At 44.4% G+C, this 19,420-nt stretch overlaps 5 protein-coding genes across 15 annotated transcripts; 3 read left to right on the top strand and 2 right to left on the bottom strand.

Annotated features, from left to right (window-relative positions):
• The first annotated feature begins 127 nt into the window (after positions 1 to 127).
• LOC105183213 (UPF0598 protein CG30010) lies at positions 128 to 1,375 on the top strand. Of its 5 annotated transcripts, none has more exons than XM_025306314.1 (5): positions 128 to 238; positions 331 to 571; positions 690 to 738; positions 813 to 1,033; positions 1,124 to 1,375. In XM_025306314.1, the coding sequence occupies exons 2-5, from the start codon at positions 509 to 511 to the stop codon at positions 1,367 to 1,369; spliced, it is 579 nt and encodes a 192-aa protein (XP_025162099.1). In that variant the 5' UTR covers positions 128 to 238; positions 331 to 508; the 3' UTR covers positions 1,370 to 1,375. The 5 variants fall into 5 exon arrangements, with proteins under 5 accessions (XP_025162099.1, XP_011139478.1, XP_011139476.1 ...); XM_011141176.3 differs by having other exon boundaries at positions 331 to 576; positions 909 to 1,033; XM_011141174.3 differs by having other exon boundaries at positions 331 to 576.
• Positions 1,376 to 1,454: 79 nt separating this feature from the next.
• LOC105183212 (angio-associated migratory cell protein) lies at positions 1,455 to 3,986 on the bottom strand. 3 transcript variants are annotated; one of them, XM_011141173.3, is made up of 8 exons: positions 3,835 to 3,986; positions 3,278 to 3,512; positions 2,928 to 3,193; positions 2,696 to 2,840; positions 2,378 to 2,577; positions 2,074 to 2,295; positions 1,803 to 1,987; positions 1,455 to 1,666 (listed from the first exon to the last, which is right to left on the bottom strand). In XM_011141173.3, exons 2-8 carry the CDS (start codon positions 3,462 to 3,464, stop codon positions 1,597 to 1,599), a joined length of 1,275 nt encoding a protein of 424 aa, XP_011139475.1. In that variant the 5' UTR covers positions 3,465 to 3,512; positions 3,835 to 3,986; the 3' UTR covers positions 1,455 to 1,596. The 3 variants fall into 3 exon arrangements, with proteins under 3 accessions (XP_011139475.1, XP_019696998.1, XP_019696999.1); XM_019841439.2 differs by having other exon boundaries at positions 1,456 to 1,666; positions 3,710 to 3,967; XM_019841440.2 differs by having other exon boundaries at positions 1,457 to 1,666; positions 3,691 to 3,967.
• A 242-nt stretch (positions 3,987 to 4,228) lies between these two features.
• Positions 4,229 to 11,120, top strand: rictor (rapamycin-insensitive companion of Tor). Of its 2 annotated transcripts, none has more exons than XR_003114101.1 (9): positions 4,229 to 4,563; positions 4,654 to 4,701; positions 5,267 to 5,423; positions 5,530 to 8,919; positions 8,998 to 9,127; positions 9,309 to 9,679; positions 9,824 to 10,012; positions 10,090 to 10,197; positions 10,534 to 10,725. XR_003114101.1 is itself a non-coding variant. In XM_025306302.1 (9 exons), exons 1-9 carry the CDS (start codon positions 4,503 to 4,505, stop codon positions 11,008 to 11,010), a joined length of 4,845 nt encoding a protein of 1,614 aa, XP_025162087.1. In that variant the 5' UTR covers positions 4,231 to 4,502; the 3' UTR covers positions 11,011 to 11,120. The 2 variants fall into 2 exon arrangements, 1 of the variants encoding a protein (XP_025162087.1); XM_025306302.1 differs by having other exon boundaries at positions 4,231 to 4,563; positions 9,824 to 9,926; positions 10,534 to 11,120.
• Positions 11,121 to 11,656: 536 nt separating this feature from the next.
• EMC4 (ER membrane protein complex subunit 4) lies at positions 11,657 to 13,387 on the top strand. Of its 2 annotated transcripts, XR_003114102.1 has the most exons (4): positions 11,657 to 11,859; positions 12,146 to 12,417; positions 12,488 to 12,761; positions 13,111 to 13,387. XR_003114102.1 is itself a non-coding variant. In XM_025306303.1 (3 exons), the coding sequence occupies exons 1-3, from the start codon at positions 11,792 to 11,794 to the stop codon at positions 12,682 to 12,684; spliced, it is 537 nt and encodes a 178-aa protein (XP_025162088.1). In that variant the 5' UTR covers positions 11,657 to 11,791; the 3' UTR covers positions 12,685 to 13,387. The 2 variants fall into 2 exon arrangements, 1 of the variants encoding a protein (XP_025162088.1); XM_025306303.1 differs by having other exon boundaries at positions 12,488 to 13,387.
• Positions 13,388 to 16,086: 2,699 nt separating this feature from the next.
• Maf1 (repressor of RNA polymerase III transcription Maf1) lies at positions 16,087 to 19,214 on the bottom strand. Of its 3 annotated transcripts, none has more exons than XM_011141170.3 (6): positions 18,742 to 19,214; positions 17,865 to 18,455; positions 17,588 to 17,737; positions 17,194 to 17,475; positions 16,957 to 17,076; positions 16,087 to 16,751 (listed from the first exon to the last, which is right to left on the bottom strand). In XM_011141170.3, exons 2-6 carry the CDS (start codon positions 17,945 to 17,947, stop codon positions 16,679 to 16,681), a joined length of 708 nt encoding a protein of 235 aa, XP_011139472.1. In that variant the 5' UTR covers positions 17,948 to 18,455; positions 18,742 to 19,214; the 3' UTR covers positions 16,087 to 16,678. The 3 variants fall into 3 exon arrangements, with proteins under 3 accessions (XP_011139472.1, XP_025162128.1, XP_025162127.1); XM_025306343.1 differs by having other exon boundaries at positions 17,865 to 18,414; XM_025306342.1 differs by having other exon boundaries at positions 17,865 to 19,214.
• Between the last annotated feature and the right edge of the window lie 206 nt (positions 19,215 to 19,420).

Below are 19,420 nucleotides of genomic sequence, written 5' to 3'. Positions count from 1 at the left end.
TTGATGAATCGATCCTTCTTTCATCGAAGAATCGATCTTCTTCTCGATACTTTTTGAAATTTGTCGACTTTCGTGTCGATAAAAAAGTCAATTGCTAGAATCTGAAGATCCGGCTGCTCTGTCGTCGAGTCATATCACGAACTCGATTTGTTGTCGAAATAGTGGTGACTCGAACGAAGACTTTTAAATTAAGTTTGGTTATGTTATAAATTATGTTAGGCTGTGATCAAAGTATCTTGTAAGTGATGGCTTATGTGTAAATACTAAATGTAAATAATAAGAAAAATGTCAAAAATTAATAACAGGTAGTATATAATTTTCTTTTTTCAGATTTAAATGAAAATAGCGAATCCTACTGTTCTACGTTCCAAGATATATTTTAACTTTTATTAGATTCATATACTTACCAAAATGACGTCGAGACTTTGCACTTATGGTGTTTTCGCAGTTGGAAAGCTAAATTATAAGATTCCTCTGCCGAAAATTCTCGGACGAAACTGTGTGTCATATGTCCAAGGCCAATCTCCTCAACCTCGTATACGTGAATATTTTTACTACATTGATCACCAAGGCATGGTATTTTTTGTTTAACTATGTATTTGATGGGCAAGTTACATGGTCTTGCTACTAGCTATATAATATATAAATAATATTACAATATCTTCCTTTCCACTTATGTATTTTTTCAGTTGTTCCTGGATGATGTTCGCATAAGAAATTTTACTTCTTGCTTTAAAGGTAAAAAATAGTATTTACATAATTCAGAAATATTATATTATTGACCATCATATATTCACCATAAATTGTAACAGATAAAAAGTTCTTGGCATTCTTCTTTAAACACCTGAAGGAGAATAATACTGGTCGTTATATGAGTGACTTTCCATTTCTGTCAATCTGTGGTATAGAGAGGAACTTTGTAAGATGCGATGACTTACCGTTGGTCTTCACCAAGGTGATTCAAAAACACAACACAGAAACTGATACTGAAGAAGATTGGTTCAGTTATGCACATGCAGATGATCTGTTGACGGTAATCATACATAATTGCACCAGGCTTTGTTACATAAATTGGAAAAGGAGCAAGTTTTGTTAATAAATTTGCATTTGCTATTTTTTATAGGTGCGTTTTGAGCCACAAAAATTGTTTATGAACATTAGTACAGGAAGAGTATATCATCCTGCACCAGAAAAAGTAGGAGGCATCGGTCTTGTGAGATCTAAGCTAGCTATAGAATTTAGCACATCCTTTGATTTTGAGAATGGTGAAGCAAATGCGCCAACACACTTCAAGTGGAAAAATAAACTACACGAACTCGACACAGAGTGGTATAGAGATAAACTAATGCATAGAGTTCGACAAAAATAACAGCAACTTTATAATTCTAATAAAAATAATGTACATTTTGTAAAAAGGATCATATTATAAAAAATAGAGTAGTCCAAAAGTCGGTTGTCCTATTCAATTTCTTACGATTCTATTATAATCTGCAAAGAAGATTATAAATCTACATACTGTAAGAAGTTTGAATTTTTCCAATAAACAAATTTTCTGAACATCTAGTAATTAATGTTTATATATTTCATGTTTCGTTACTATATAGACGAGATATCATAAACTATGGCTAGGGTGTCATCACTAACAGTTAGTAATCTTTCCCCATTTCTGAAAAACAAAACATACTTCACTGATTATCAAACAGATCAAACATAATTGCATTGTCCATTTCCAAATTTCAAAAACACATGTATTAGAATTTATATCTATATTCAATGTGGATGTAATTATCAAAATGACTTACTGTGATATATGTAAATCTAATACATCATCATTGTGTCCTTTAAATGTTTGAAGACAGTTGCCAGTTTTCCCATCGATACACCTTGCTACAGCAGATCCACTCGCAAAGAATATTGATGTATCGCCTTTCCATAATATTTTGGTCACAAGGCCTCCCATATTAACATCTACTTTGTGTCTAAGAACCTGAAGAAAATCCCGCGACTTTATATCTGATACATCTTATCTATTAAAGAGGAAAGCTTACCTATAGAGGTAAAAGAAAATAATACCTGTTTCAAAATGTCATATATAAAAATTTCCCCGTTTACTGTTCCAGTTGCAGCAAGGGGAAGCAAAGGATCTTTACAGAAAGCTACTGTCTCCGCCCAATTCTCGTTATGCGCCGATTCGTCTATTGTATCTTCGTCTATTGTATCTTCGTCTTCTTGCGTTTGTTTGCAGCTTTCTGCAGGTACGACTGTAGATGACAAATCTTGAAGCACACAAATCACCTGAAAAAGATCTATTAGTATTAAAACTGTCTCAAGTTGCAAAGTTACATAAACATTCGAGATCATTGACGGTCTTTTTTACCTTGCCATTGTGTGCTGTACTTAGTATAGTTCTGCCGTCTATCGCCACCGAAATTATCAAGTTATATTTTATATAACAATCGATGGCAGTAACAAGTTTGTTATGACCTTGACTGATGGGTATGGTGGCAGATACAGTGCCATCTTTTAAATGTATTACACGAATCGTACCATCCATGTGTCCTACTGCTAGAAACTTTCCTGTAACCAAACATCAATATTCCAATATCCAAATATCAATATTATAATCCCAAACATTACTTTGATTAACATGATTAATTAGTTTTGTTTTCAACTGATATAGCATATTAGTATATACCATCTGGAAAAATAGCACCACAGTTCACTGGAGAGCCAGTTCCATGAAAGATTTTACACTGTCCCTGTGGTAGCTTCCACATATAAATCTGTCCAGTTTGGTCGCTTGCTAAAAAGACATTGGCAGATGGATGCCATTTTGCCCACTGGATGGCAAGAGAATGATTATCAACAGTACAATTGTCATTACCAATTTGTGAGAGACTATATATCTTCTTACTAAGAATACTCACTTGTAAATCGCTTATCTCAGTCCGCCAGCAACGAATATTATTGCTCAACTGCCACAATTGTATAATGCCTGATATGTCACAAGTGACCAAGTAGGTGTCATTATGATTAAACTCTACAAATACAATACTATCTAAGTGATCAGAACATGTTAGGTTAGTTCCCCCTGTAGTGGTATTCCAAGTAAATGCTAAATTTTGATCGCCTCCAGTTGCTGCCAGCTCACCATTTCTGCTCAGACAGCAACAAAACACAGAAGCATTCAGTCCTAAAGTGAAAATTATTTTTTGCAATTTTCAGCTAAGTTACTTTGCTGATAAATTTCATTTCTAAATCAGTAATTGCTTCTTACCACCAACTGTACAATGACCAGTGAAAACACACACAGCCAAAGGATCTTCTTTCACTGAGCTTGCAGGATCTGATGGATGTACAATGGATGTCAAATTATTAACAGCAGCTATATCCAAAGTTGTATTCACATCGATAATTTCTTCTATGTCTTCATTTGAAAGCTCATCCATTTCTTCCAAGTCCATTTCAGATAATGATGGTGTAGAAGAAGATGGTGTATTATTATCCAAGATCTACATAAGAATTAAGTTAAAATTAGATTCACATTTATGTTTTTTTATATTTATTATCTTAATCTTTAATATTCTTAAGACATGCTGATATGCCAGATAATATAAAGATAAACAAACGTTTCTGGAACATTAATTTTTCAGAATACAAGATTAAAAACAAAAGAATATGAAGATTTACTGATTTTTAACCACCAGACCATGTATGCTTGAAGTATCTTTCAAAAGATTATTGTAACGAATACCGCATAACCTAATACTTTAAATACTTTGAGTATTTAAAAGGTTAGGACATAAACCAAAAGAATTCCAGGTATGTTGTTACTATTGGTTGTGGTTCAATAAATGGCTCTGAGCAGAGAGTTTTATACTGGTTGCGTTCAGAAAAAAAAGCGCTCACTGAGAGACGAAAAACCTGCGTAATGCCGTTAACGACACCGACAACTGTCGATATGCAGGTACGGAATACCAGCCTCAGCACATGCAGGTTTTACCGCCGAGACCTAAAAGTGGATGTGGCATCATAGTTCTCCTTTCAAAGTGGATGCAGATGGCGCCCTTTCCCAGTGCGGAAAGTCGGTGTCGCCGAAAACGCCGTGTTGGCCGCTCTCAGGTTCCTCTCTGGTAGCAGTATCACGAGCACGACAAACGCCGGTGTGCTCGCTCTCTCTCTCTCTCTCTCTCTCCTCTCTCTCTCTCTCTCTCTCTCTCTCGGATTTCTCTCCGGACGCACGCATGCATTCGTAATGTTCCGTGCTCGTTTGCTCGGTCGCTCGGTGCTCCCGCTCGCGGCCGAAAATGACACATCGCGACGCGCGGGCGACGCGCGATAACCACGCACGCATCGAGAGGAGCGTCGTCGGGCAGAAGCAATGCGGTTTCGCGCACTTGATCGAGAAAAGAAGTGATTGAGAAAGATCGCGGATTCTCCGGATATCGGCCGACTAAGCTCAATACGGCACGGCGTGACGCGACGCGACGTGCCAGCGGACAATGGCAATCTCGAGCTGGGTGATGTGGGGTAGAAGTCTGCGAACCGGCCGATCTCACCGAAGTGCGTGGTGACGATGCTTTATTGTTGAAATTCGCACGCGAGTGGTCTCACGCGCTTCACGCACCTCTCCTCGCTTCTTTCTGTTTACAGGCCGCCAGGACGCCGAGGACAACTGTGTGCAACTCGACCTGTCTAGAGGTTAGTAACCTAACCTACCAGAGAGAGAGAGAGAGAGAGAGAGAGAGAGAGTGAGAAAGAGAGAGAGTGAGAAAGAGAGAGAGGGAGACAGGCAGATCGTTGCCTCCCGTTTGATCGGTGTCCCTATGTCGATGACGTTTGTAGCCTTGTGTGTTCTTGTGCGTTTATTTAACGTTATATCGTTTTTCCGCTAACGTACGTTATGTTACAAAAATCGGTGTGTCATGTCTTTCTGGCGTTCAGCCTGTTCTATGTGTGTTAACGAAATCGAAAAATAGTAGAGTACATTTCAATATGCGTCAAACGATACAGATTTGTTGCTGTTTGAGAATTTGCACGGTGTCCTTAAGTTAAAGATGATAAAAAGAAGGAAAAGAAAAGTTCAAGCACTTGAGAATACACGCTCGAAGTCTCTATCTTTAATTCTTCTTTTAATCATCTTACACATCAACAACATATCACACTGTCTGGGCAACTTTTTGTTTGAGTACAACTTGTTGGTTGTCTCTTATTTGTCCTCTTTTGTGAGCAATTGGCAAGCAGCATAAATTGATTTCTTCTACAGGATTAAAGGAGAACGTCAAGGAAGTCTTGACTAATCTCTGCCAGCGTCACAATGTTCCAAGTGTAAAAAAGTTAGCTTACCTCAACGCTATCGTCAAATTAATCAGCGAAACCGATGCCCAGGATTATGGATATTCAGCGGACGATCTATTTTGTTGGTAAGACTTGTCAATGATTTATTGCAAACAGAACAGAATAGACGCATGTTGCACGGGATACCTCGTTACTAATCACACTGGGTTACCTGTGTACATTTCTTCACAGCTTACGTGTGGCACTGGTGCACGAGGCGACCCAGGTACGCGCCGCCGCATTGCGAGCCGTACGCTACATGCTCAAAAAGGAACAAGATGTCATCGCGATCAACAGACTGCAATACCCGTACTTCTTGGCGCGCAGCATGGACGTCAATCTGCGCAACGAGATGGAGAGGATGCAGGCTCTCCGACTCGTCAGGCGGATCCTGGTGTTGGCCCCTAAGCATTTCAGTCCGACTTTAGCAAGATCCCTCATCAGCCTGACCAACAGCGGCATAGAGGAGCGAGACCGAGCGTTCCGGGCATTCCTGGCGACCCTCTGCGAACTAGGTGTCCTGAACTCGAATCTGCTGATCAGTTGCGGCGGTGTCGGCACACTGGCAAGAGCCGCGATGACCGGCCAGAGCGCGGTCGTGGTCGAATCTATCGTGGGAGTATTGCTGAGACTGTTGAGTAACCCGGACACGCGCAGCAGCGTTTCCCTGCTGTGCTTCGCCGCGCCCTACTGCGAGCTGCACTCCTCCAACATCGAGAGAACCAAGGAGGAGCGCGAGCAGAGGTTCGCCGCCAGCAAATTGGCCCTGCTGAGCATTCTGCGTTCGTACCCGGGCGTCATCCACTTCTGTCGGCCCGACAACAATTCCGGCCTCAAGGCTATCGCCGATATCCTGTACGTGGAGCAGCTGGAGGTGCGCGGGGCCGTACTGGAGTTGCTTTACGAGTTGTTGGACCTGCCACTGCCCACATGGACCGACGAGCCGGACGTCGCCCTGGCCGCGGTGGACCCCAGCCGGTCGAGGGATTCGTGGAAGCTCTCTGAAGGCTTCGTCGCGGCCGAGGGTAAATTCATCCTGCCGTCCTTGTCGTCGCATTGTCCCAACATCACGGAGATCCATCTGGCGCTATTGGTGTACGTTCTGCTGGAGTGCGGCCTCCACCGCGCCTTGGCGGAGACCATCGTCTCCAGCGATACCTTCATCTCGGTGCGCGCGGCAGTACTGTTGGGCGCACTGCTGCACCTGGCACATTCGTTGCTGCCGTCTGAAGTCTGCGACCTCACGCCACCCTTGCCGAACCTGCTGGAGCATGCGAGCGCCGGCAGACATCAGGCGCTCGCAGCGGTGACGATCCTTGAGCGAATGCACACGATGATGCGGCGCAGACCGAGTCCGGCGAGTCTCTTCCTAGACCGGATCCTCCAAGGTGGCACTTGGCTACGACCGACTCTGCCGCGACGCCGACGACCATCCGGACGGCATTGGCTGCGGATCGGCCGCGAGTCGCCGATCACTCCGTTGCTGAAGGACGCGCAGGTGCTCATCTCGAAGGACGCGCTCGCGTGGAACTGGCCGATGATCCGCGCAATCCTGCGCTCGAGGGAGGACGCGACGCGCATCCTGCACGACTCCGACCACCGGCTATTCATGAAGCGGCTGGTGCGTTACTTCAAGCCCTCGTGGAACGGTTACAGCAGGATCGAGCTCGGCACGAGCGCGACGTTCGCGCGCGAGGCCACCTTGGCCGGCTGCGACCTGCTCAACTGCCTGCTGGAGTTGCACGAGCCGGAGGGTGCCCGGCTGCTGAACGAGCTGATCGGCGACGTAGCCGAGCAGATCAGCAAGATCCGCGCCGCCGAGTCCGCGCACGATTGCTTGTTCTCGCCGCGGCATATGTCCACCACGTGCTGCCAAAAGTACTTCTTGTTCCTCGGCCAGCTCAGCCACTCGGCCAAGGGCACAGTGGTGTTGAAGAGCTTCAATCTCCTGGAGAAGCTGCAGGACCTCGCGTTGGTCACCAACCATGACTGCTACGTGAAGCTGATCGTCTCCAGTCTAGATTACTCCCGGGACGGGCCCAATAGGAAAGTGCTCAGCAAGATTATCACCGAGGCGACGTTGTCGAGCACTCGGCTGTACGCCACGCAGTTCCTCCGGCTGATACTGCGCGCGCGCATGACGGACGCCGTGCGCTGGGCGATGTCGTTGCTCGCGGAGCGGCTGTCGGACGCGTCTATGGCCGTGGCGTTGACGGCGCTGGACGCGCTGCACGAGGCCTGCGAAGAGACGGAGTACTTGGAGGCGATGTTGCAGCAAGGTGGGCAGTCGCGCGACTGGGACAAGTGGCTGCAGCACTTGGGCGACAAGGGTTACCTGCTGAAGATCCGACTGTACTCGCTGCAGCAAGGCTTCGCCAGCCTGTCCGCGCCGGCGGAGGAGCTGGAACGGTGGATCGGCCCGGGCAGCTTCGCCGAGCGATACGTGGGCCTGGTGGAGAGCGAGATACACGACGCGCTGACGCGCCGCCAGCGCGACGAGACCGGCAGCTACCAGAGGAGGACCAGCAACTCGCCGATAGTGCCGCACGACATCTTCACGCCGCCGCATCTCATCGGCCAGTTGGCGCAGCACGAGTTGGGCATGCAACTGCTGCTCCGTCGCAACGTCATACAGCGTTTCGCCCGGGTGCTCCAACGATTCAAGCTCGAGTTTGGCAGCGGCGGCGGCGGCGGCGGTGGTGGCGGTGGCCGCCGCGACTCCGAGTCCAACAACTCCAGGACCACCAGGACGTGTCGCCTGGTGGTCACCGCCGCCAACGCTACCGCTGCCTCCACCGCCTCTACTGTCGCCATCACCGCCGTCAGCACTGCCGTCGCCGTCGCCGTCGTCGCCGCCGCCGCCACCGTTACCGTCACCACCGCCGCCAGCAGCAACAGCAACGTTGCCGACGAGGGCAGCCTCGCCGCGCCGACGGACGCGTCCAGTGGCGTGGACGAGACTGCCGAATGCAGCAGTCGTCTCGAGACCATCCCTGATTCCGAGATGACCGAGTCGCGCACCGACGGCTCGCTCGCCGAAGCCCGCCGCAAGACCAGCGTGGACGACTCCAGGCACACCACTCCGGAGCGCAGCTGGAGGATAGAGACGATCGAAGCGTCGAGGGACGAGCAGCAGCACTCCAGCGTCGGTCCCAACGGCGGCATCCTCAAGGTCAAGTCCGCTCTGTGGGCGTTGGGCCACGCCGGCACGTCGGCCGCCGGTGTCGAACACCTCGTGCACTTGGGCATCGTCGAGATGATCACCTCCATGGCAGAGACGTGTCCGTATTACTCGGTGCGCGCCACCGCGATGTACGCACTCAGCCTGATCGGCACCACTCGCGCCGGTGCTGACGCCTTGATCAACTTTGACTGGCCGTGCGTGAGGCACCGGCGGGGCGACAACTGGCCGGTGGTACCGCCCACCACGAGGTACCCGGTGCCCAGCCCGGTGCCTGTGCAGCGACATCATCGCAGTCTCAGCGATGGCAAGCCGGAGCTACCGGAGCCGATCGCGCGCCGGACCAGGAACCGATCCGAAAGTGCGGCGACGGACCTCGAAGCGCGGCGATACGTTCTTCCGTGAGTTGTCTTCGGATCAGTTTCTTCTCTTTCTCCCTTTCTCTTCCCACGGTAACTAATTTTGCGTACCCTTTTCAGAGAGAGAGGCGAAACCCCGAGTCCCGTCTCGAGTATACAAAGATTAAGCCAACAAGACGCTGAAGGATACGCGCGATTACGTAGTTTACAACGCTATCGCAGGCCGAGTTACTCCCAAAGTAGCTTAGAAGTACGTAAATTATTCTTCAGGATGATATTCGCATAGCGCGATCTGGACTATGCGTACACGTAGAGTCGAATTATGAACGTCAAGTCTGAGGGAAGGTTTCCGTGAACGTTACTTGGCATCTTTGGTTCCAAGTGCGATTGAACGACGCAGGCGCGCACATAATTCCTGCTGCTTTTTGCAGATGTATAGTTTAGATGGTCGGTTGTCGTTGCAAAGTCTCTCGGAGCTGGACTCGTCCCGCAGCTGGATCGCGGAGAACACGATCCTCACCCCGACGCCGCCGCCGCCGCCGGAGGACGACAGCGAGAATCTGTTCTACATGGGCGTCTGCCTACCCAGGAGGCTGATCACCATCTTCCCCGAGCCCCCTCAACCGACGCAGCCCAACATCTTCGAGGACATTGTCCGATCCGAGCTGGAGACTACGGAGATCGACGAGGAGTCCAGCTCGGAGTGCGACCCGGACACCGAGCACTGTCGCACGTGTCTCGTTTGTTATCACGGCAAGAGCAGCACCAGGGACACCACGGAGCAGGATGTAAAGTTGCGAAGGTGATGAGAACATTTCTCTTTGCAGACTTACTCCCGTACTTTGGTCGCGCCTCCATGTCAGGACGCACTAATGAAGATACATTAATATATCGATTAGGATATATTAGGAGAGCGAAGTCTTACTTTAAAATGTTCTACACGCAGAGAGATACTTAGGCATACCCAACGGCTCGCAAACCCAGTGTGGTATCGTCATAGTCGTCAGGCGTTGCTCAGACTGAGGCAACGTTATCCTGAGAAGTTTCAGGTACTGTCGCATCCTTCGCTTCCTTTTATTCCCTCGCTGGAAAACTGCCCCGACGTGCTCGGAAGGAGTGCTTTCTTACTTCCCTTGTTAGTATTATCGTAAGAACGAGCATTCGCGCTCACTGACTCTGCGCTTCTCTCTCTCTCTCTCTCTCTCTCGACAGGATACCTGTTTATTTTCGGATGTAGCCGCACGTTTGGGCAGCGGTACATATAGAATGCCAGCCCGGCGATTCCTGCAAGAATTATTTCTAGATTCTCCATTCGAGGCGGTAAGTTTTGCCTTCGCCACACGGTTCTCGTTCGGTAATCACGTTTCGCTGTTCCCCAATGATGAATTCCAGTTTCTGTTGGAATCATTTCTCGTAGCCTCGCAAGCTTTCATTTAAGACACTTACCAGAAAATTGTATGAACTTTCGATCGAATATGTGTAATTATTTATCGCATTATTACTATATTATGTTTCTTGTAATAATTTTATACAAATTTTATTCCATTCAGGAATTATATACGTAATCCAAAATATGATTCTAACGGGTAAACTGCCAAACCTTCCAATAGGTAGACATACTGTTGTTCAAAAGTAATTCACGCCAATGCCTTGCAGCTTTACATGGAACCGGTCAACATTCTGAAGATTCCGATCGGCACTGAGGAGAATCCACCGCAGTCGTCAGCTGTTATCGCACCCGAGGCTAGCCCGCGTCAGGCCGTCGGCCTCGCAGAGGGCAAGGTCAATGGAAGGCTCACACTGACTGAGATACAAACGGTGCAATTGGCGTCGGTGGCCGAAGAGGGCTCCTCGGCCAGCGTGGAGTCGTGCAACGCGGAAGGGACGCATCGTTGCAAGAAGTCGCAGGAGATAATGGTGCAGCCGACAGCGGTCGCGGCGGCTGCGGCGGCGGCAGCTGCGGCTGCGGCTGCGGCTGCGGCGGCGGCGGCCGCCGCGACGACCGACCGGCGTAGCGACGAGAAGATTATAGCCGAGATCCTGAAGCCGGAGGAGCGGATACGTTTGTCCAAGAGTTCCGATAAATCGTTAAAAGTATCAGGTACAAACACTGCCATTAGCCTTGATTCGTAGTTTTCGACTGTTAATCGCTACTGTACATATTTTGTATTAAAGAGGACGACGACATAAGAATAAAATACACTGCCGAAATCACAGATAAATACATGGAGAAAAAAAATATATATATACATGACAGAGATCAGACTCGCCCTGTGCGTGCGTGCGTGTGTGTGTATTCTAATGTGTACTTCAAGGGCTGGCCGGAACGACAGGGAAAGAGAAAGAATGCGACTCTATCTGCTACTGGTGTTTGCATTTATGGGTTGTCATGTGGTTCTTCTGGCTTTGTGGTTGCAAAAATATTGAGTGTTTGAACAGAAATTAAGGTCTTCGAGTAACTTTGAATATGTTTATGTTTTTCCATATAAAGTTAAAACCGTTGGCTCACGATAATAGTGATTCATAAGTAGTAACTTTTATGTGATTTTACACATGAGTTGGTTGAAGAGCATTATGGTTACAATTAAGACAATTGTTTGCTCGAAAAAGGAGAGAACACAGGCGTGTTTGTTTTTTCATACATTTGATTACAGCGCGAATGACTTGACCGACAGCGTCGGGAGCTAAATACGACCGACATGCTTTACAACCATTTCTTTAGAGGGCGCATTGAAAGAGACCGTCGCAAAAAACCGTCATAGTATGGCCGCTTTTAGACTTCTTCCTGCTCCCAGTTTTGCCTTCTGCTCAGGTGAATGCTGAACGTCACCAATCATACTAAATCATACGCATTATTACTCGTTCTTCGTCATTGTTATTTATCGTAGCAGATAAATCAGTGCGAGTTATTTCGATGACGATGACAACGAGTTCCAAGCAGGGTTCCAAGCGTTCGAAATGGGCCTTGGACTTTGCTCACAAGTATGTAACCTGTCAATATAAATTTGACAAATAGAGTAGAAGGACGCGAATAATGAGACAAAACATTTTACGCATTTACTTCGCATCTGTTGCTTATATTTGCGTATTACACTGATTAGAATCATATCAAGTAGACAAGACAAAATGTCCATGCTGCTCTAGTTGCTCCTTTTACATTTTACTTCTCCATTCTCTCTCTTCTATCTCCCTCTCCCTTTTCTCTATCTTCTTCTCTCATGTTTGGTTAATAATTATCAAAAACTTTTTTTCTCTGCATTTTTCGCAGAACAAAACAAGACAAAAGCGTGGAGATACCGTCCCCACCAGGATACACACCCACTGGTTCCCTCTTTCACAATGTTGAATATATGAGAGAATCTGACTCCAATCATTTAATAATCAAGAAGTCCTGGGATCTGGCATTGGGTCCCCTTAAACAAGTACCCATGAATCTATTTATTATGTATATGGCTGGCAATTCCATCTCAATCTTTCCTATCATGATGGTCTGTATGCTTATCATCAGGCCAGTCAAAGCACTGTTCACGCTACAGCAGAGTAAGTATTTGAAGTTTTGGAGTATGAACGACTCAGTGCTACTTATAATTGTGTACCTTTTGCTCCCTAGCATTCAAAGTGATCGAAGGAACACACGCGTTCGGACAGAAATTTGTATATTTCTTAGGACAGTTGGTTAATATCGCGTTAGCATTATACAAGTGTCAGTCCATGGGTCTGTTACCAACACATGCATCCGATTGGCTGGCGTTCGTGGAGCCGCAGGCACGAGTGGAGTACTCCGGTGGTGGTTTCATATATATTTGATGTGCATAGTCGCTCGGTAGCAGACTTAATAAGAACATCACAATAAGTGCATATGTACGCTCGACAAGAGTGCAATCGTGAGTCATTTAGCTAAGTTATAAATTGTGCGGGAATAAGGACATGCGTATCACCTAAATATTCTTTATTAAAATAAACATATAGAAAAATAAATGTATCTTTTTGTACATGATATATAACCACATATGTATATTACATGTACATACACTTACATATGGTGTATGCATACACCGTACATACACTTATATACACAAGTATTTCTTGGGGGGCTAAATGTCACGTACACTGTATCAATAATGACATGTTTATTCCTTTTCTGTTTCTCCCTCTTGTTCTGTCTTTAGTATTGCATTAGTATAAGCAATATTGTGGGACAAAAGATCATGGCTTCTTTTTGTGTTCATCTAGAAACTCTTGTATTCGTTGGTACAATTTGGATGGCTCATCTACACGTGGCACCTACAAAAGAAATATAGTCCTGCAGAAAGCGACAATATGTTGCGTACACATGCGTACATGTAGCCTTATACAATTTCCAAATTTGAATCATTTAAGGATGCAAGTATTGTATTACAGCAAGTTGCATATTACAGCTATTTATACAAAGAACTGCTAGCTAGTATAACTACATCTTAGATTAATACGTTAAAAGAGAAGTTTGTTTGAATAAAACAAATAAATTAGGGATATCGTATATCGTATTTTATTATTTGTGCAGCATACCTCGTAATTTTGCGCCAGATATATTCCAGCATATACCCCAATACCTAAACTAATCTGAAATATTAGAATGTTAACAAAATATGAAATTGTGTATACATATATATATATATGTACATATATATAAATACTTACTAGGAATTTTAACATGTTAAATTTCTAGAATAGGTCTTTTTAACTTCAAAGAAAATCTTGGTTGTGTGGGAACTCTTTTGTCCGACAACGTACTTCGACGTGCTCTTTGCAGCTTCTGATTGATTCTAGGTTAGTTCTAGTTAGGTTTAAGTTTAGGTTAGAGCAGTGTTGCGATTCGGTGACGTTTCACGCGCATGTGCCACGAAATTGGATGGAATCCAGTAATGTACATATATGAGTGGCAGTTTTTGGAGGGATGCAACTGGGCGATGGATAGGAGATGGGACAATAGGTTAATATGCCGATGTCTGGTCTATACATGCTAGATAATTATGATGTCATATATATAATAATATTATATATTAAAAATGTTAGGTTTTTAGAGTCTATATGTATTAGGAGCGCAAAAAAGTTCTGAACCTTTTTTTTGCAAAATTCAAAATTTATTTAAAAACAAACAAAACTATATTAATCAACGAAATATTCCCCGTTTGCATCGATGACCTTTTGCCATCTTTCGGGCAGCTTGCGAATTCCCTGATGGTAGAAGCTCACCGACTTCGAGGCGATAAAGTCATCAATGCATTTTCGTATCTCTTCAAGTGTCACAAAATGTCTATCAGCCAAGAAATGCTGCAGAGACCGGAACAGGCAGTAATCGGAAGGTGCCATGTCTGGGCTATACGCCGCGTGCGGGAGAAGTTCCCAGCCTAACGCAAAGATATGGTCCTGAGTCACTTTCGCAACATGTGGTCGGGCATTGTCATGAAGCAGTATCACTTTACGACGTCCTTTGTCAGTAAATGGCCTCTTTTCTTCAAACGCATCGCTCAAATTGCTCAATTGTTGCTGATAGCGATCTGCCGTTACTGTTTCACCCGGCTGTAACAACTCGTAATACAATACACCTTTCCAATCCCACCATATGCAAAGCAAAACCTTCTTGGCGTGGATATTGATCTTTGGCGTCGATGTCGAAGGTTGACCAGGGTCAACCCATGATTTTTTACGCTTCGGATTATCATAAAGTATCCACTTTTCATCACCTGTAATGATTTGGTGCAGAAAATCCTTTTTCCGGAACCTTGAAAGCAAAGTGAGTGCCGTGTCACGCCGTCGATTTTTGTTGTCTTCGGACAGTGCATGCGGAACCCATCTGCCTTCCTTTTGAACTTTTTCCATTGCATGTAAACGTGTGGAAATGGCTTGTCGCGTAACGCCAAGTTGCTCTGCAAGCTCCTTTTCAGTTTGTGCAGAGTTTATATCCAACAATGCTTGCAGTTCGTCCGTTTCAATCTTTTGAGGGCGTCCAGCACGCGGTTCATCTTCAAGACTGAAATCTCCTTGGCGAAATTTTTGATACCACCTTTTACACGTAGCATAACTTACAGCGTTCTCTCCATATGCAACACAGATCATTTCAGTGGCTTCAGCAACATTTTTCTTCAGATGAAACGCGAAGTGGATGGAAAATGGAATATGCTCTTTTGTTATTGCCATCGTGAACACTGCTGATTTTAAGGTTATGTGCATCAAACGCCAAATCGCACGATGTTTCGAAAGACCAAATGTCACTGCTTTAAAACCGCAAGAGGGCGGGAAAATTAATGCAATTTGAATTGTGGTTTCAGTAGTATGAAATCTAGGGCTCAAAACTTTTTTCTCGCTCGTCTGTATATACTCTCCTCCTAATATATACTCTAAAAAATATTTTTCAGTAATGTTATGAAGCACAACGATACCCCCATATTGCTTGTTTAGATACTTCTTTGATGTCGAGTACGTCGTGCATGCGCGTGAAACTTTAATATCGCACCACTTTCATCAGGGATGAAAGATATCACCACGATTATAGGCCTGTCCGTTTTGTCTGCACTGCTGAACTGGTGCAACAAGTTGAAGTGAGAAAACCTATGTTTGTCACACTTTAACTTAATGCACCAGTTCAGCAGTGCAGACAAAACGAACAGGCCTTACTTTTATCTTATAAAATCGATTATCGTATATTTTCACCCTGATTATTCCCTAGATAATAATTAACGATTTAGTTTAAAATTTGTTTGAGATTATCAACGTTAAAAACCATGTTTAATTGAAATGTTTTTCCTAGCATCTATAGCTAGCTATACTATAAAGGAGTATTGTGTCGCATTAAGAAAATAATTTGTATGCTCATTCTTTTCTTGAATACGCGCAAATTCATATTAACGTTACTAATTATCGTTACTTAACGTAACTTAAATATATTAAACAGTATTAATTAAGGAAAGATTATAAGGGTAAAAATACAAAGTGGTAAGCATTGAGGAAATCAATATTGTCTGTGTATTATCTAAAGATATGTAAATCTGTTAGAAAGCAGTATATAACACTTTATCTGCATTTTGAAACTAGAGGAAAACGAAGTAAGATGGAAAATTGTAAAAAAATATATACAATCTTCAAACCGTCCGATACAAAATATTTACAAAATTAGTGGTATGATTGAAAATGTTACAATTTTTGTCTAAGAAAATGTCTACATTCAAATAACAGCATTGAATTTTATTACGTACAATTTGCCCTCAAAATAATTCTTAAACATTATATTATGTAATAACGTAATAAATTGCTTTACGAAAAGATAGAAGAATCTTTACGGTTTATTCTAAGTGATTTATAAGATTTTCATAAATGTAGTATGAAATGTACGTATATATACGTGTATATATTGTGTGTCTGTGTACATGTATGTGCGCAATAATACAAGTGTAATTGTAAGTGTATAAAATCTGTGTAAGAAAAATGAAAGTTTTTATCTTATAGCACATTTTGTTACAGATATTGAAAGATTCACCAGCACTTAAGTATCTACAGAAGTAAGACTTGTATCCTCTTAATACTCTCAGAGTGACTACCAATAATTTGACACAAAATAAAAAAACTTCTAAAGGAATATCAGACCAATTTGATTATATATTATAAACATCAGAGTGATAAAGTCATGTATCAAGATTCAAAGTTATCTAACAGCCAAGAATAAACGGATATTCACCTCGTCAGGTGATCAGTGGAAATTGGGACATAAATTCGCAAGTGTTGCAATGTGCGTGCTTGCGTGTGTATGTGTACATGTGTAAATCTAATATCGGTCCTCGTCATCTTCGTCCATAGCGAAATCACTACTAACTCCGGAATCCAGTACATAGAGAGGGCTACAAAAATAAGAAGGGTTAAATACACAGCCGTCTGTAGGTATACACATGAAGTTACACCATAGAGCTTTCCATACAAAATACATTATGCGCTCTAGAATGCTATAATTTCACGTGTTGAGGCTATCGTGTCGGTCGGCCGGTGCATGTCGAAGATACAACGAACCAAACTGTCGTATTTCTTCCAGAAGAAAGGCCAACTCACTTTATTGCCCTGCACGTGAAAAAAACGATGCGTTTCAACTTTTTGTTGTAGAAGAAGTAATTGAAGGACCACAGGCAGCCATCTTCCCCAAACGGATCTGATGCAAAGTCCGGATTGTAACTATAAAATTTTATTTACATATTGTACAATGTATATAAATTCAGATTTATATTACATATGATACAACATTGCGCATGATCTCTTATCTTCTTTTCTTCGTATGCAATAAATGCTTACCTGTAAATATCACACTCGTGTAATGATATCTCATCATCCACAGCCGCCCACAGAGCGGAACGCAGTGTACGATAGTGATCACCCGCGGTGGCACTGAGATTGTCGTCCACCGCGTTTGTCACCCATTGTAAACTTGGTTCCTTACTGAATTCATGGCTCTTGGCATCAGAGAAATCATAGTCTGGATGAAAGGCTGAATTTAATGTGGCAATCAAATAAAATAATGTCTTCCTGCTGATGGTATCGCACAATGGACCATCTTCGTCGCCAGAGACACTGCGACTATATACATAACAAATGCACTGTAGAGATGTAGATATACACAACAAATATTTTATTTACACGAGTAAATGAGTAAAGTAAAAGTGAAAATCTCAGCAGTGTCAGGTGATACCTCAAGTATCCTTGAGCCGGTGATGTTCCTAGGGATGTCTGTGGCGGTGATAAAGCTTGCAAGTCATGCGGTGTCACTCCCTGTTCCGCATTGAATCGCTTGTACATCTGTTTGTCGTTACCTGCCATTTTGCAAGAATAACTCTCAATCCTGCAAATATAAACAGTGTTAATCTAAATGCAAAGTGATACCTTTTGATCTCAGATAATCTTTGTTGATCTCAGATCTTTGTTGATTTCTATATGATTCAGATAAACAACGATTCAGCTCGTCTCACCTCCCAATTATCTTGCTGTCTCCGGTTTTGATAGACAAGGCACTGTTGATAGCTTCAAAACGGGTACTCTCCAGCAGCTTCATCGTGATAACAAAGTTGCGTCGATCGTCCTGATTAGAAAAAACTTGATTAGCGGCTTTAAATCTGCTGCTGTCGCTCGTCAATGTCGCACCCTCTAGACGGGCTCAACCGTCGTTCACGTTGACGACGTAGACATTTCAGCGGCCTCAGAGCCTTGTTATTAACTCAAGCCGTTCAAGGCAAATCTTGACCTGGTTTCTCAGTCGCACGGTCAAGTACGTTCAGTACAAGCGAAATGTTAGATAGCTTCTTCGACTTCGAAGACTTATCAGATTGTTGGGCATCTCTTTTATGCGTATGAAAATTCCTTTCCTTTTCGAGTGCACGAGATTGATCGTCGACGTAATGGTCTTCCCGGCGTCGCTGTACTTGCACATCACAAATTGCTAATTAAGGATTTGGGGGAGAGCGAGTTTCGAGTCCAGTCAAACAGGTCAGCGATGAGACACAACGATCACGTTTGCACTCTCTGCAACCGAAGATACACGAGCGAACGAGCGTTTCGCCTCGCTGTACGGTCGACCGTAATGGAGTGAGACAAACAAGCTATATGCTCCAACACAAGGTTGGTGGGAGGTAGGGTGGGACGGATAAAGGAAGATAGATAGATAGATAGATAGATAGATAGAAAGAGAGAAAGAGAGAGAGAAAGAGAGAGAGAGAGACACAGACGGACGGACAAAGAGGTAAAGAGAAACAGATATAGGTAGACAGAGAGAGCGAGAAAACGAGCGAGAAGAGAAAAGGCAAAGGGCAAGGCGCTCGCTTGTTGCCTCTTTCTGACGAATTTTCCTACCACTGTCTTCGGCAAAAGCCGCGCGCGTCGTACGAAAAACAGGCGCGAGCTATGCGGTAAAACGATATTACGGCGATGCTTCCACCGATCGACAAGGATCGTAGACGTCAACTCTCTCTCTCTCTCTCCTTCGCAGGAGAAAAATACTTGCGCGCGGAAAGAAAGACAGGAGGAACCTCTTCAACGCGTAGCGCCCGCTATTGACGATAACAATCCATAATCACGGACATTGTGTTCCGCTGCGACGTAATATCACACTGTCGAAATCAATTATTTGCCGCCGCGGTTAACCGGAGCTTAACGCGCCGCACACCGAATCCTTCGTCGTCGATCGCTATATATCCCTCTCTCTCGTCTGTATAACTTCGACTTTATTCGCGCGCGAGCTCGACCAGTTTATCAACTAATTGCGACTCGATGTCAGTTACGTTCACCGCGTACGTCCTACGTCGTATGTACGCAACGGTCATGTATATACAATGCACACACGTATACACATACGATGGCGCGAGTATATACGCATTTGTATAGCGTGTGTGATACGGGGCTACACATGCGCACAAGAGCGTCACTATGTGACAGAAATAGGAACGCGATGTCATGAGACTTCTATCGTGCCCTCTTGCTCGCTCGCACGTCTCCGTCTCCCTTCGTCTCATTCGCTCATCACTTGGTAGAG

Source organism: Harpegnathos saltator, unplaced genomic scaffold (genome assembly GCF_003227715.2).
Source record: "Harpegnathos saltator strain DR-91 unplaced genomic scaffold, Hsal_v8.6 scaffold774, whole genome shotgun sequence".
Classification (NCBI taxonomy): domain Eukaryota; kingdom Metazoa; phylum Arthropoda; class Insecta; order Hymenoptera; family Formicidae; genus Harpegnathos; species Harpegnathos saltator.
Note: the sequence above shows the minus strand (reverse complement) of the source record. Positions and strands in the feature narration are given on the sequence as shown.

Bases quoted from the DNA above. Each gene is read 5' to 3' on its own strand.
- EMC4 (XM_025306303.1), top strand. From the start codon at position 11,792: ATGACGATGACAACGAGTTCCAAGCAGGGTTCCAAGCGTTCGAAATGG. The intron at 11,860-12,145 runs GTATGTAACCTG...CATTTTTCGCAG, and splicing joins GCCTTGGACTTTGCTCACAA to AACAAAACAAGACAAAAGCG. The intron at 12,418-12,487 runs GTAAGTATTTGA...TTTGCTCCCTAG, and splicing joins ACTGTTCACGCTACAGCAGA to CATTCAAAGTGATCGAAGGA.
- LOC105183213 (XM_011141174.3), top strand. From the start codon at position 412: ATGACGTCGAGACTTTGCACTTATGGTGTTTTCGCAGTTGGAAAGCTA. The intron at 577-689 runs GTATTTTTTGTT...GTATTTTTTCAG, and splicing joins ACATTGATCACCAAGGCATG to TTGTTCCTGGATGATGTTCG. The intron at 1,034-1,123 runs GTAATCATACAT...TATTTTTTATAG, and splicing joins ATGCAGATGATCTGTTGACG to GTGCGTTTTGAGCCACAAAA.
- Maf1 (XM_025306342.1), bottom strand. From the start codon at position 17,947: ATGAAGCTGCTGGAGAGTACCCGTTTTGAAGCTATCAACAGTGCCTTG. The intron at 17,738-17,864 runs GTGAGACGAGCT...TTATATTTGCAG, and splicing joins GACAGCAAGATAATTGGGAG to GATTGAGAGTTATTCTTGCA. The intron at 16,752-16,956 runs GTGAGTTGGCCT...TTATTTTTGTAG, and splicing joins TTCACGTGCAGGGCAATAAA to CCCTCTCTATGTACTGGATT.
- LOC105183212 (XM_019841439.2), bottom strand. The intron at 3,194-3,277 runs GTAAGAAGCAAT...TTTTCACTTTAG, and splicing joins TGGTCATTGTACAGTTGGTG to GACTGAATGCTTCTGTGTTT. The intron at 2,578-2,695 runs GTATATACTAAT...GTTTGGTTACAG, and splicing joins TGGTGCTATTTTTCCAGATG to GAAAGTTTCTAGCAGTAGGA.
- rictor (XM_025306302.1), top strand. From the start codon at position 4,503: ATGGCAATCTCGAGCTGGGTGATGTGGGGTAGAAGTCTGCGAACCGGC. The intron at 4,564-4,653 runs GTGCGTGGTGAC...TTCTGTTTACAG, and splicing joins AACCGGCCGATCTCACCGAA to GCCGCCAGGACGCCGAGGAC. The intron at 5,424-5,529 runs GTAAGACTTGTC...ATTTCTTCACAG, and splicing joins GCGGACGATCTATTTTGTTG to CTTACGTGTGGCACTGGTGC.